Source organism: Gallus gallus, chromosome 1 (genome assembly GCF_016699485.2).
Source record: "Gallus gallus isolate bGalGal1 chromosome 1, bGalGal1.mat.broiler.GRCg7b, whole genome shotgun sequence".
Lineage (NCBI taxonomy): Eukaryota > Metazoa > Chordata > Aves > Galliformes > Phasianidae > Gallus > Gallus gallus.
The window spans coordinates 14,438,584-14,452,839 of record NC_052532.1 but is presented as its reverse complement, the minus strand read 5'-3'; the positions used below and the strand labels follow the sequence as shown (position 1 = coordinate 14,452,839).

Below are 14,256 nucleotides of genomic sequence, written 5' to 3'. Positions count from 1 at the left end.
CTACTGCACACTTCTACTACTCAATATCATTTCTTATCAGAAATCCCCAAAGACAAAAACACGTCCCTGTATTAATATGACTTTATAAAACCTACCTTTACAGTTTTGTTTATTAAAAACGTGTAAAATGAGTACCTCTAAAAGTGTCTCATATGTCAAAGGACAGTGATAGAAATCATTAGTGAAGATCTCACTCACCGAAGATGCTCACCAATAGAGCATTTAGCTCTATCAGCAGGCTAAATGCTGTCAGAAACAATTCAGCTGAACTTCCATTTAAATCGAAGAACACTACTTCTTAATATGGTTCCATCTGAAAAGAGAAGTTATACCTATTTAAATTACAAATCCTGGTTCCAGTAAGCCGGATGAAGAGCCCAAAGTCGTTTACACAGATAACAAATACAGCACAGGCATCCAGTGTTTGAGGTCCCCAGGATCACCTCTCTTCCCCCACTGTAACACACTCCCACTGCTACAACAGCTGTAGTATTTCCTTTTTATCCAAGTTTTAAATATGTTCTCTTAACCAGCAAAGTGTGATTTAATACAGTTCTGTTCAGCATAATACTATTTTCTATTAATACGCTCAAGTGTCCTAACTTTACAATATTTCATTACAGATACAGCTTTAGATTTGCTCACATGAGCTAAATTAAACCATTCTTCAAGTTCAGGCACATCGTAAGATCCAAGAAAGAGCCAGCAGGAGGAGGGGGAAGATGCTGACAATTAAGAATTCTGTCTGAGCAAATCATCGTTAATTATGCTATCGAAGGCTTGAAGATTTATCAGCAGAACTCTGAGGCGAGAAATGCCAGTTTCTAAAGAACAACAAGCCCTGTGGTATGTCTCTGACTCTTCCAATTTCTTGGAACACTTAAGATAAAAGATGGATCCGATCAAATTAATCTGTTTTTCTTTTCGGTTATCCGACACACATTAAAATAGACTTTCCAAACAAAAATGGAGATTTGTCCTTTGCCGCAATGTCACCAGGAGAGAACACATGGATGAAGGGCAGGGTAAGGGGGAAAATCAGGTCTAAATGAGATCACAGTGCAAAGTTTTGGAACAGAGCACAGCAGAGTTGTGTGTAACGACCATTTCACACTACCCCATAGTCATGGTCCTGCACTAATGGGACACTCCCATTGATGGGAGAAGGAATTAAGTCAAGTCAAGGGAACTTCAGCAAAAGCACTTCAATTCAAGGCAGATAGAGAAGCTTCCCAGTCTGCCACATAAACAGCATTTTAAGATGAGTTTTGCTAATGGAAGAGGGGAGTTGGCTCTCCTCAAACAAAGAAAGAGCCACGGAAAACCCCGAGGGAGGACCTGCAGCTGGGAGATGCCAATATTTTTGCTGTGATGGAGAAACAACGTCAGGGAGATAACACCAGAAGCAGCAACAGAGCAAGCGGAAGGAAGGCCTGTGCTGAGGAGAGGGGCTGATAGAGTGGGTGGGCAACGGCTCCTGATCCCAACCTACAGCACAGGCTGCTGCCATCTCTGCTGCCAGGCCGAGTGCAGCAGGGCCCAGGGCAGGGCCTGGGGCATTCCCCAGAGCAGGGCAGGGCCTGGGGCAGCACGCAGGGAGCTGACAGATGCCCGTGCCTCGAGGCAGCCCACAGACAGCCCCAGGCCCACGTGAGCCTCTCCCCATTGTGTGTGCCTGAGATTCTGGGGACACTCGTGCTGCCGTGACAGCTCAACCAGTGCCGTCCACCCGTCCTAATCCCTGTGCTGAAAATGGTGACTTCTTACAACGGGAAAACAAAATAGGAAAACAACAACAACAGAACACTGCAGTTCTATGCGTCCATGAACTACGGGCAATCACTGGGATCTCTGTACGTATTTGGGGCTCGGATCCACGCACCTCCACACGCCCTGGTGCTTCAGCAAGGGCTAAAGAGTTTCTGAGCGCAGCACCGACTAGCAGCAGGCGCACAGTCCATACACCTGTCAGAAGGACCCCTCCCATGCCCGCATTCCAGCAAGGCCCCCGGTCACCCACCGGCCCCTCCCCTTCCCAGAATCGCGCCCACAGGCGGCGCCCGCAGGAATCGAAACCGGAGCCCCTGGGCGCGCACTCGCGAACCGCGCGACCCCGCCGCTGCCGAGAACCGCACTCGCCCCGCCCCCGATGCCTCGTCCAATCGGGAGAGAGCGCGCACCGACCGCGCGGTGACGCCACAGGGCCGGCCCCGCCCCTCCGCCCTCCGCCCGGACTCCGATGAAAGAGAACGTGCAGCTCGGGGCTCTCCCCCGCACTCGCGGTGTCACACCGCCCCCCCCTCCCCCCGGCACAGCCTGTCCAATCAGAAGCCGTCCCTGCCCTGGCCCCGCCCACGCCCGCGCTGACCTCACGGCACGGCCTCCGGCGGTTCGGCGGCGCGGCCAATCGGCGCGCAGAAGCCGAGCGAGGTCCCGCCCGTCCGGCCGTCATCCGCCCGGCCCCGCCCCTCGCCGTCCCTCCTTTCTCCTCTCTGCCCCCTCCCCACACCGAGCGCCTGGCGGCGGCGGGCAGCGCAGCCCGGTCCTGTCCGTGCCGGCGGCGGCGCCTGCTCGGGGCTTGGCGGCATGGAGTGCGCGGCGGCGGGCGCCGAGTTCAACATCCTCCTCGCCACCGACTCCTACAAGGTGGGCGCGGCGGGAGGGACGGGGCCGGAGCCGGAGGGGGGTCACCTCTGCGGGCGCCGTTCTGGACCCGCGAGCCGGCCGCCGTTTGAGGCTCCCAGCCGGGCCGCCGCCGGCTGCCGTTCTCCGCCGGCCCGGTCGAGGCCGGGCGGGCCCCGCGGCGGGAGGGAGGGAGAGAGAGAGCGCGCCCGGCCTCGGGGCGGCGCGGGAAGACCGTCGGTGGGGCTCCGTGGGGCCCCGCGGCCCCGGTGCCTGCGGGGCGAGAGAGAAAGTGAAAGCGGCGCGGCCCGGCGGCAGCGGCCATGGCGGCACCGGGCACCCCCCGGCCGCGGCGGGGACGGCGGCGGCGCACGTGCGGCCCTGGGGCGGCGCTGTCCCTCCCGCGCTGTAGCGGGGCGGCATCGGCCCCGAGGAGCCGCCGGCTGGAGGCGTGCGTGCGGGGCGGCCGCTCGCTGCGGCAGCGGCTCCGAGCGTCGGCTCTCCGTTCGGCGGCGGCAGTTTGAGCGACGGCGCTGCCTGGCTGCGGGCTTTCGCCGCGCGGGCTGCCCGCTGCCGTTCCGCGGGGCGTGACCCAGAAGCCCTTTAGGCGCATCGGAACGTGAGCGCGCCCGGGCGCGAGCCCCGTGGCCGCTCGGTGCCGCTTACCGCGAGCACATGGCTCCGGGCACGGCCATGGCGGGCAGCCCCCGGCCCGGCCCCAGCCGCGCGCTGTGACTCCGGGAGTGACAAATGAACTTTTTCCCCTTCAGGAGCCGAATTGCGGTGTCGGGGAGGCGGTCGGTGCCCGGAGCGCCGCTACGGTCACACCGCCGATTGCCGTTATAAAGCGTTTGTTGACGCTGTCGTCCCTTAAAGCTCTGACCGCTCGTGTGGGGTTGGGCACGTACTGATACCCAGCGGGGCTGAGAACAGGAAATGTTACATCACGGCCAGGTCTGTCACTGGCAAACTCCTGAAGCAGGAGTCTCCGTGTGAGCTCTGATTGCTGGCTTGTGTTGCCATCTCTGCCAGCTCATCTCTGAGGGCATGATGATACCGTTATTACTTGATGTTATGCAAAGGAACTCTTTTTGTAAAGGGGTTCGTAGTGCGTACCACCACAGTCTGCAAACAGGTGAGTTGGAACGTGAGGAGGCAGCAATAGAAGCTCAGAGTGGCTCTCTCAAAGCATCCTGAGGCTTCCATGAGGCTCCAGAAACCACTTTCTTAAGGGCTCAGTCTGGCAACCACACTCCTTAAGAACTGTGTTTTGGTCTTCTGCGTTAAGAGGGCTGGAGTGCCTCTCCTATGAAGGCAGGCTGAGGGAGCGGGACTTCTTCAGGACGGAGAAGAGGAGGCTCTGGTGAAACCTGATAGTGGCCTTTCAGTACTTGAAGGGAGCTTATAAACAGGAGGGGACAGCCTAGTAGTGATAGGATGAGGGGGAATGGCTTTACAGTAAAAGAGGGGAGATTTGGGTTAGATGTTAGGACAAAGTTCATTACTCAGAGGGTGGTGAGGCCCTGGCACAGCTGCCCATGGAGCTGTGGGTGCCCCATCCCTGGAGGTGCTCAGGGCTGAGTTGGATGGGGCCCTGGGCAGCCTGAGCTGGTGGGGGGGCAGCCAGCCCACGGCAGGGGTTTGGGGCTGGTGGGCTCTGAGGTCCCTTCGAATCCAAACCATTCTATGATATGTAATGCAAAATGGAAGATCTACTTTTCTTCTGTGTTTGAGTCTAATCACGTTAAGTACCATAGGCTAGCATTTAAGCAGTGTCCATTTTCCATCTGATTTGTACACTGCTTCTCTTAAATTCACCAGATCTGTTCTGGGATCAGTAGAAGTGGGGGGCACTGGAATGGCAGCTGACCATGCTATTCTTTCTGCTTGCTGCTCTGTAGGAAGGCTGATGCACTGACGTTCTGCCAGTGGTAAGAACCTTACAGGAGTCAAGTAAAGGTGGTGTTCTTTCTAGTTCAGGCTGAATTGGGGTTAAGTTCTCTGTGACAGTTTGGAGTGCTTTACGTTATATCAGAAGCAGTTGGAGTTGCCTGCTTAGCTCTGTTAGGGCCTTTCAAATTGTCTCCCCATGCTTTGTTCCAATCCTTAAGAACTCTTAGATCTTTGAGCAACACCTAACTAGTTGCTTTTATCCTGTTAGGTAACAGGGGCACGCATCACTTCTCTGCTCCCTGGATGATACTGTCATTTCCTAATCAATGAAGCACACTTACTGAAAGCGCTTTCAGTATGACTGCACTAAAAGATCTGGTAGTCCACAACATCAGGCTTTTTGCAGGAGTTACCAAACACTCTGATGTGCTATTAGAACAAATTGATCTCATGTTTGTTTTTTTTTTCTTTTTTCCCCCCATCAATATTTCTGCAATATCCACCATTACGGCATCGGTTTGTATGCAATATGTGCCAATCGGTCTGCGAGGAAAAACATCCACCTGTGTTCAGAAGTTTACTTCACAGTTCCGTTGCAATAGGCACAGATCCATGCAAGCTAATGGTGGTGACAAAAGTCAACGTGCAGATAAACAGCTCTGGGGAAGAATGTGCAGAGCATCTTGAGCAGTGCAGCCCCATCCGAGGCTGCTGTCTGAGAGCAACAAGTTCTGGTGTCCGAGCTCTGATCTGGCACTGCTCGTTTGTTTGTGTTTGGGTGCCGTTGGCTCCAGTGTCCCGGTTCTGTGCTGTGGTGGGAATCTGGGATGGACAGAAAACTGGTGACTGGTTTAATTGTCCATTAGGAGTCAGAAACAAGAGGTGTACGGCAAAGTGATTTGGTGGAGCTTTCTGTTAAGAGCCGATCCGATTCCTCTTCCCCCTCAACAATGTTCCTGTTTGTGCCTATTGTAAAACACTTCCTTTTAAGTCACAGAAGCTGATCAAACTCCCACTTTCAATACCCTGCTTATTTCTAGTACACTCTTTCTTTTCTGGGCAGGAATCATTCCCAGGAGGTGATTTCAGAGACCCAAACCCAGTGCTGAGCTTCCTTTTTGAGCTGAGGCTCCCAGATCTGTACCAGCGCTTCATGATTTTGGGGCAGGGCTTCAAATTGCCCGGTGACACTCTACCCCCTAATAACAATACAGATGTCTTTACCTCAGTTAGGTGGAAAAAGATCTGAGTACTTTGTTGCAGATTCTTAAGCTTCCCCAAGTCCCCTAGCAGTGATTTCCCTGTTATGTGCCTCTGCTGCCAGGCCTGCGGTGGTCACACAGAGCGCTGTGTTTCTATCTCACTGGTGAGTGAAAGCAGTTGTTAATTCTTTGGATCATAAGACTTGAAAGAAATTAATCCATGCAGCAGTGCCTGGGGAACTGCTCTGTGACAATGTCCAGTAGGGACACTATACTTTTAGGGGTGAAATTTCTTGCTGGTGACACAATGCTTGCTGGAAAAGGGACGCACTTGAAGTCCAAATCCTGGCTGCCAGTTGGAAAGCTGCAGCTGAGGGGATGGATATGGGCAGACTCCTTGAAGTTCACTGTTCTTCAGCTGGACATACTGGCTGCTGTCTTAATGACCTGTTGATACCAAGAAGTCCCTATGATCTGTTTGTTTGTTTTTGGTTGTTTTCTATTCATCAAGGGTCAGTTTATCCCACTCTTCACCTTCCTCCCATCAGGGCCATGTGTTGTCCTGCCTTTCTTGTGCCCCTTGTGACTCACTGCTCTTCCCAGTGAAGTCTTCCACCTTCTTCATCTCTGATGCTGCTGACACGCTGCCTCTCCCTGTTTTCTCTCTGCTTCCCACCTCTCTGTTTATCCCATGTCTGTTTGTGCACAGGCCGCAAACCTTCCAGACGATAACCTGAGAGCCGGAGGAAGGCTGGCCCGGGAGGGTGTTTTGGTGGGCAGGTGTCAGGGGTGGGCCCGCAGCTGACCAGGCCGCAGTGTGAGCTGTGAGTGGGGAAGGGCTGTCAGAAGGACTGAACCTTGTTTGTTAAACCAGTAATAGCTTATGTTGTTACCAGCAATGGGCCATATTACTGCTCCTTGGAATGTTTTGTAATTAAGCTGATAGCTATAATAAGCTGCCATGCAATTACCCCATAGGAGGAACTGACTTGATATCTAGACTGCAAATGAGGTCTGTGTCAGAATTCAGTTCTTGATGCTTCAAGGAAGCTTAAAGATATTTTCTTCTTTCTTCTATTTTTCCTTTTTTTTTTAAAAAAAAAAAAAAACAACTGTGTGCATCTCCCGTGTTGAATTTTAAGTATGTCATTCCAGTGACTTCTTTTACTCCACGTGGAAGCAGAAGAGCACTTCTGAAGCGTTTCATGTGAGTGTGTTTATTCTCAGGCTCTGACAGACTGTACGTTCTTTATTTATAAGGCTGTAGGTATGCAAGGAAGTGTCATGAGTATTCTTCATTGGTTTTGATTACTACTTAATGATGGCAAACTATTCTTAGCAGCACATATATGTCTATATTTATTTTAATTAAAATCTTTTGGTGGGGATATGGATGTGTTCTGTTACCTCCTGTAATTCTGACAATGGAAGGGTCAGAAGGTTCTGGCCTGGCATTCCATATGTGAAGCAGTCTTTGCTATGTTAGGGACTGTTGTCTTCCAGGTTTTAACTCGGTCACACAGTCCTGTTCCAACCCTTAAATCGTCACTGCTCTGGGAATGGGAATGCTGGAACTGTATGAGGTTTGGACAATTGTAAAATTAATTAATTAAATTAACTTTCCGTGTTGAAAAGCTAAATGCTTTTTCGTTTTTAATTAAGAAACGTGAAGCTTGTGGCAGTACGTGAAATTCTACCACTACTCAAAAATGCGTAAACAGTAAGCATAAGGCATTTCTGTCATCTTTGTTATGATAATCCTGGTTGTAAAACATGAGAATTTTTGGTGACAAATCTGCTGCAAAGTGCTACTTTTAAACATCATATTTTTTCTGGGCACTTCAGAATACCTTTAGTTCCAGTGCTTACACTTGACCTTCTTTTGTAGGTGAATGTGAACATCGTCACTTAGAGCATCTCTTGCTGTTGTGTGCTGATTCCATACAAATCTCTGTGTGCACATACTTTCATTATTTATTGTAGTGCTGACTGATCCCTTAGGTTTTTTGCTCACTCTCCTCTTATTTTTCAGCCTATAAGAGATAATGGGTATGCTAAAATACAGAGGCATTAGAAGTGGTACAAAGTCAGCCTTCAGTCTCACTCATTGCCTGTGTTAGTTTATCCTAAGTACTGCTTCATTTCCTCTGCTGTTTGTTAACTGTGCCTTCCACGTAAGTTATTGGCAACCTTTTGCTTTGAACCACTCTATCAGTTAAACCCAATAAAGTTAGGTGAAGTGGTCTTTCAAATCACGGCCTCCGTCTTTTCCTGTGAGTTTTCAAATGGTAGGTAATGCCAGAACAAGAGAGAATCTTCGAGGTGCTTCATACAAGCGTCTCCAGGGTAAGTGCTTGAGGCACTGCTGCAGGAAAGTTATCTAACTCCCCATGCTGTCTACAGGGGTGAGGATCCCCCAGGTAAATATTTTGCAGTACCAGTTCATTCAACAGCCGTTCTGACACCTCATTGCACAGTTTTTCTCTCATTTTTGTTTGTCACTTAAAAAGCAGTCTGGGTCAATTTTCTCCTATGCTGTCATAGATATAGCCCATTTTGGCATGTGAACGAGGCTGGCAGGATGTTGACCAGCCCATAATTCATGCTCTGTATGATGTGCTGCAGATCCCAAAGTGCCCCTGTGGAGTGGCCCACCAAGACCATGCTCCTTTGAGCTTGGCTGCAGTATCTGGCTTTCAGGAACTGTACTCTTAATACCCATTTTGCAGTAAAGAGTTTTCAGACTCAGTACAGAAAGTTCAAGTACCTTCTTAGTTGAGCTGGTGTTACCCTTGTAGAGTACAATACTGGCCAGCCCCTGCTGGCTAGATATATGGGATATTGTTTTCTTTGCTACAGACAGAGCTTAGAAGCATCTCTTTTGATGGTTCATGGTAGCACCCAGCTGAGCAGCAGGAATGTGAACACGCCAGATTTCTCCACTGAGGTCAAAGCTGGGTTTCTCATATTCTCAAATGGTTGGCGTGTATGGACTTAAATAACGTTTTTAAAGAATTTCATTTCAAACTCTTTACAACAAAGCTTGTCAACAGCAACTCTTATTCCAGAGAGTTTGCTACCTAGCCTATTTAAAAGAAAAAATGCCACCTTTGTCTCCATTCTCACTGTTTTGTCTCAAGTACCTCTTAATTCATTTCTCTTAAATCTTAACGACTTACAGTTGGTGTATTTTCTTGGATGGCTGCTCTTAATCCATTTTGTGCTTCATATTATTTTTCTACTACGTTTAGTTGAATAGAGGTATTCTTTGTCCAGCATACACCTTTATTTGGATTAAATTTAGTGAGGAGCTATCACAACTGGAGAATAGAAGTGCTCTATTTCAGACATAATTCATAACCTTGTTGTAGATGGCTGTTCCAGGGCTGTTTGTTAAAGTCTGTGGAAACAAAACCGAAGCTGCAGTCTTTGAACTAAGTATCATAAGACCTCTGAACATACTTTGGAGTTCTGTTTTCTTATGAGGATCTATCTCTTAGTCTCAGTAGGAACTTCTGCTTGGTCTTAGTTTGTTTCTGTAGAAACGGGGGGTTTCCTATAGAGTTTAGAGTCACTGCTGCTTATCAAGAGCTTGTCTGTACAGGTCCAGCTTCTGTCACCCACTACCTGAAAGCACAGATTTATCAATGCTGTCTCAATCTGTAAGTTGCATGAAATACACTTCAAATGCCATCTGTTGTCATCGATTGTTCTTTCTACACTCTGTAGCATACAGGGAGGTGCAGAATATTATCTGACAACAAGGAAAGTTTAGGCACTTTTGTAAGCGTAGTTTTTATTGTCCAAGTGCCTTGTAGCCTTCTTTGTGTGTGGTTGATTGTGTTGTGTTGGGATCTTTTTGTTTTCCCCAGTGGTGTTCTCTGTCTCTTCCATGAAGTGTTCCTGTTTCCTAGGGCTTGATCCTTTTCTGGATTTTTTTTTAATTTATTTTTTTTTACCACCCAATGTTTCATAGAATCCCAGCGTGGATTGGGTTGGAAGGGACCTCAAAGCCCATACAGTTCTCCTCTGCCGAGGGCTGGGTTATCATCCACCAGATGAGACTGCCGTTTGACCCTGTACAACCTCCTGACCATCGTTGTGATGAATGTGTGTTATTTCCCATGCCCTAGATGTCCAGAAATCCCCAGTAATGAACAGAGCCATCAGCATGTGTTATAGACAGATGTGCCATCTAGCTTCAGTGCCCTGCCCGGTAGCTTGCAAGCACAGTGGAGGCTAAACAAAGGGCTTTTGGCTGATGGACGAGTCCTTGAGGTGTGAAATGATGATGTGGCTTAGCATAGTGGATCTGAAGCCTTCCTGTTATGGTTAAACACATAAAACACAGCGGGGGGGAAAATGGGTCTTGTGGTTGTCTTCTCACCTACCCGTACTGCATGCCTGGAGTAAGCAGTGGTTGGAAGGTGTGGTGCTGTGAGATTGAGGTTGTCTGAGTACCACTATGTCCATGAGGGCCTTGTGGGCACCCAGTGGGTGCTCTGGTTCTAGGAAACCCGTAGCTTTGTGGAATATTAAAGGGAGCACAAATTGTTCAAAATTACAAAGACTGCTTAGGTGTGAAATAACTTAATTACCAGGGAGGTGTATTTTTCACTGTTTGGACAGATTCTAATACGTGAAGAATAGAACTACATCTTACGTATATAACTTGTAAAACAAATTATCTCTGTCAAGTACTTGATGAAGTTTAATTGATAAACGTATCAATTTCTTTTAAACTTACATTAATTTACATCCTTAGAAGTAAATCCTCTGGATGCTAGGAGTTATATATTTTCAGCTTGAGATCTAATCTAAAGTTAGAAAGATTAGCAGAACTTGTTAGTTAATGTTTGATAGATGTGCATTTGGGGTTTTCTTTTTGCTTTTTGTTCTTCTTGGTTTTATCTGTTGTTTTTTGGCTGAAACTGCTGCAAGGTAGTCTGGAGGAGCAGTCTCCCCAGGCATGCTGCATAAAGGATACCTCTGGCTGTTGGCTTTCCAGCTGGGTTGCAGCCCTTGGGTTCTGCAGTTATGCTTCAAAGCAGAGCTAGGATAGGAAGGCTCTACGGAAAGGTATTTAAATGCATCAGGGAAAGGAGGCACCAACTCTGTGTGTGCTGTGCTCCGTAAGTTAACCTGTGACCTGCAACTCATTTCGTAGGCAAAAATGTCTAGCTGAAGGAGATGCCTTTAAATGACTGAAGCCAGAGATTGTTTCAAAGGCAGTAGCGGAAGATCGTGCCGTTTTTCATTATAAGGCAAATGTTAACTGCAAATACCTGTGTGTCGTAGTAACTTGGATCATTAAACTTCATTAAAGAGATTTGAGTATGCATTCTCACGTGGCTGTAGTGTTCTGCCTGTCTTGAATCGTTGTGGATAAAACAACATTATGTTGTTTTGTTCCAGAGCACATTCCAGGAATTCAGGTACTGGGTTGGGAATTGTTCTTGGAGTGTCTGCTGTGTACATCTTCATTTGTCAGCTCTGTGCTGGGTGCTCGCTCTGAAATCACAAAGCTGTAGCATCCCAGCAGGATGAAGAATGAAAACGAAGTCAGGCAGTGTCCCGAAGCAGTATGATAAAATGAAGTTCCAGCTTTAAGTCCAGTCCCTTGCATGGTCACAAAAAAGACCAGAACTTCATGCAGTCACAGTAACTCGTGTGGCAAGTAAATGAACCTTCTGATTTGTTGTATCTTCTCCTCTGAGACCATTTAATAACTTCTGTTTGTAAGGGAATTGTGTGTGTGTGTTCATACTCCCACTAGTCGGAAGGACATGATATTTTCTCAGAGCGCTCCATAGTAGGTTTTTGTGGTGGTGGGTTTTGTGTTTGTGCGTCTATGTGTGAACAGAACCGTCTCAGCTGGCGCTGCTACTTCTGTTGGAAGTTGTGCCTGGAACTGGGGGCAGACATGGTGCAGTTTATGGAGTGATGTGTTTCCAAATAGCTAGAACTAAGTCTAAGAACTAGTTGGTAATTCTCCCTTTGCAGCGGCTGTGGAATTGGAGCAGGATGGGTTGTGCTCCACTGATGTATGCTCAGCAGTGCTTTGTTTGAAGCGAAGGCAGATAACTTGCCATTACAAGCTTGGATTTTATTTGATTGGCCTTCGAAACTTCATACAAGTAAAGATAATGGAAAGATCTATAAATTGACCTTTTTGTTTATTTGACTGTTCCTTGCAGCATTGGAAACCCAAACACGACTGCTGCTATAGAGGAACCAGAAAATGCAATTGCGCAGTTCAGTTGACTATCCGAGCTCAGTGAAATACTAAATAGAAGTGACATTGGAGAGGAAAATCTCCCACTGTTTTTAAAATTCTTAATATCCAGTTTTAGCAATACAGGTAATGGAAACTCAAATGTTTTGTTTTGAGTGAGTCAGAGGTGCAGTTTAGAAAGACGGGACAACAAAGAAGAAATATTCAGTTACTCCTTTTCCAGATTCTTGTGGTATTGGAAATGATACTTTTTAATATGATTTGGGGTAAGAAGTAGCAGCAATTAAGTTACACTGATCTCATGGTTAAATCTGGGCCTTACAGAAAAATAGGGATGTGCCTTTAGCACCTTTTCAGATTTTGTTGTGTGGTGGTGCTGGACTCTGCCATAGGATGAGAGTGTGTGGGCAGCTACAAACCTCAGGCAGCTCTTCTAACAGCATTCCCAACAGTAACAGGTTTGAACTGTCATTAACGTAATCTGGGTTTGGTAAATCCTCTCTGGCCACGGTGAGTGAGACACTGGGGTAAATGCCACTGTTAATGCCTTCTTGAGCCTGGATGGCTTTCACTTGAACTACGTGACTATAGCCTTAACCCTTCAATTAAATACAAGCAGATACCTCTGGGTTGGTAGTGGCAAACAACTTTGTGGCCAAGCCCGATAGCTGCAGGAGGCAAAGGGTGGTGGAGAGAAAACTGGCTGGGCAGGTGAGTGCTCAGTGCTGCTCCTAAAACCCAAGCCATGGCAACTTCCCCAGTTGATCATAGCTAAGTTGTGGGGGCAGTGGAAGAGCTGACCATGAAGGGTACTGGGGGAACAAAAGTCTTGTTGCAGAAACAAAGACAGCAAGATAAGGGATACAGACTTCTGAACTGAAAATCTAAGAAAACTACAGGAGGGGACGTCCTGTATGCTTACTGTGTAGAGTGTTAGTGGAGGAATAGGTCAGAGGAGTTGAAGTGTCTGTAAGCTCTAACATGCGAAGGTAGAGCTCTGCTGAAAACCATGATATGCCCAATGATTTTTTATTTCTATTCTGCTTTATAGTGTTGTTTCAAGCACTTACTGATGTTTTTCTTAATGTAGGTTACACACTACAAGCAATATCCACCCAATACAAGCAAAGTATATTCCTACTTTGAATGTCGTGAGAAGAAGACTGAAAATTCCAAGTTAAGGAAAGTGAAGTATGAAGAAACCGTTTTTTATGGTTTGCAGTACATTCTGAATAAATACTTAAAAGGTAACTATCTCAAATTCCAATATAAATATACCTGTAAATATAAATACCTTAACTTTTCCTCAAGCCTTGCTGGAGTCTTATGGTTTAAGCAATTGCAGGTTTTCATAGTTGGTACGTATTTATGTGATTCTGAAATCGAGATGACCACCCCAATAAAATGATACTGACTTCTAACTTCAGGCACCATCCTACTACCTTTCTTTATGACAGTGAATTATTAAAAATGAAGAGGTGCTCCTTCCCCACCTTCAGTGGGCTAAATTGAAATGAATGGAAATGAAACAAACTTCACGAAATCACAAGAAGATACATTTCACATTTTTGAATGCAAGTTTTAATCTCTATTTGCTATGTAAGGTATTAACTTTAATTTCCCTTAGGTTTCCCCTGCCACTCAGGTTATTTAATATGGCAGCTGCCTGTGAACTTGTTTTCAGTATTGGCTGTTTTTAAGAGTAACATTTGAAAATTGGGTGGTGGTATTTAAGATTTTGTTTGGGTTTTTTTTTTTGCATTGTGCAAATATCACCGGTTATGACCTGAAGTTTTAGGGGAACTGTAGCTTGCATGCTTTTGTCTTATCAAGAATCTGTAAATATCTCTACCACGTGTTGGAATTAAACTAAAATCAAAGTACTTAATAATCCTACCTCTTTCCTCTAGCAATCTGAGGATTGTTCTCTAACATTGCAAATAGACAATTAGTCCTAAAGCAGTAGCAGTGCTTGCTCAAGTGATCAGGTTAGTCTGTCTGTTTCTATCACAGAAGTGCTTAATCAGAGACTGATTTTGAAGGTATCTCCACAGGGATTCTCCTGGAGCAGTATAGCTGGAGACTTGTGCTGGGCAGGCTATGTCTTGTTGAGTTGTTGAGTTTCATAATTGCTATACTATTCCAGGAAAACTAGTGATAAACAAAACTCACAATGAGTTATTAGCTATCATAAAAGACAAAAGATCTGAAATTGTCCTTGGGCCACCTGCAGACCGCAGTCTATTTTATGCTGTTGGCTTCATGAGCATCATAATGTACATAATAAATTGAATTTGGTTTAAA

The 14,256-nt window shown here is 46.8% G+C and overlaps 1 protein-coding gene across 2 annotated transcripts in view; it reads left to right on the top strand.

The window, feature by feature from the left end:
- Positions 1-2,507: 2,507 nt before the first annotated feature.
- The window catches only part of NAMPTP1 (nicotinamide phosphoribosyltransferase pseudogene 1), a 28,274-nt gene continuing 16,525 nt past the window's right edge, over positions 2,508-14,256 (top strand). For both annotated transcript variants that reach the window (NM_001030728.2, XM_015275716.4), the window contains exons 1-2: positions 2,508-2,646; positions 13,043-13,199. In NM_001030728.2, the coding sequence (NP_001025899.1) occupies positions 2,587-2,646; positions 13,043-13,199 (217 nt within the window). In that variant the 5' untranslated portion in view covers positions 2,508-2,586. The remainder of the gene's footprint in view (positions 2,647-13,042; positions 13,200-14,256) is intronic.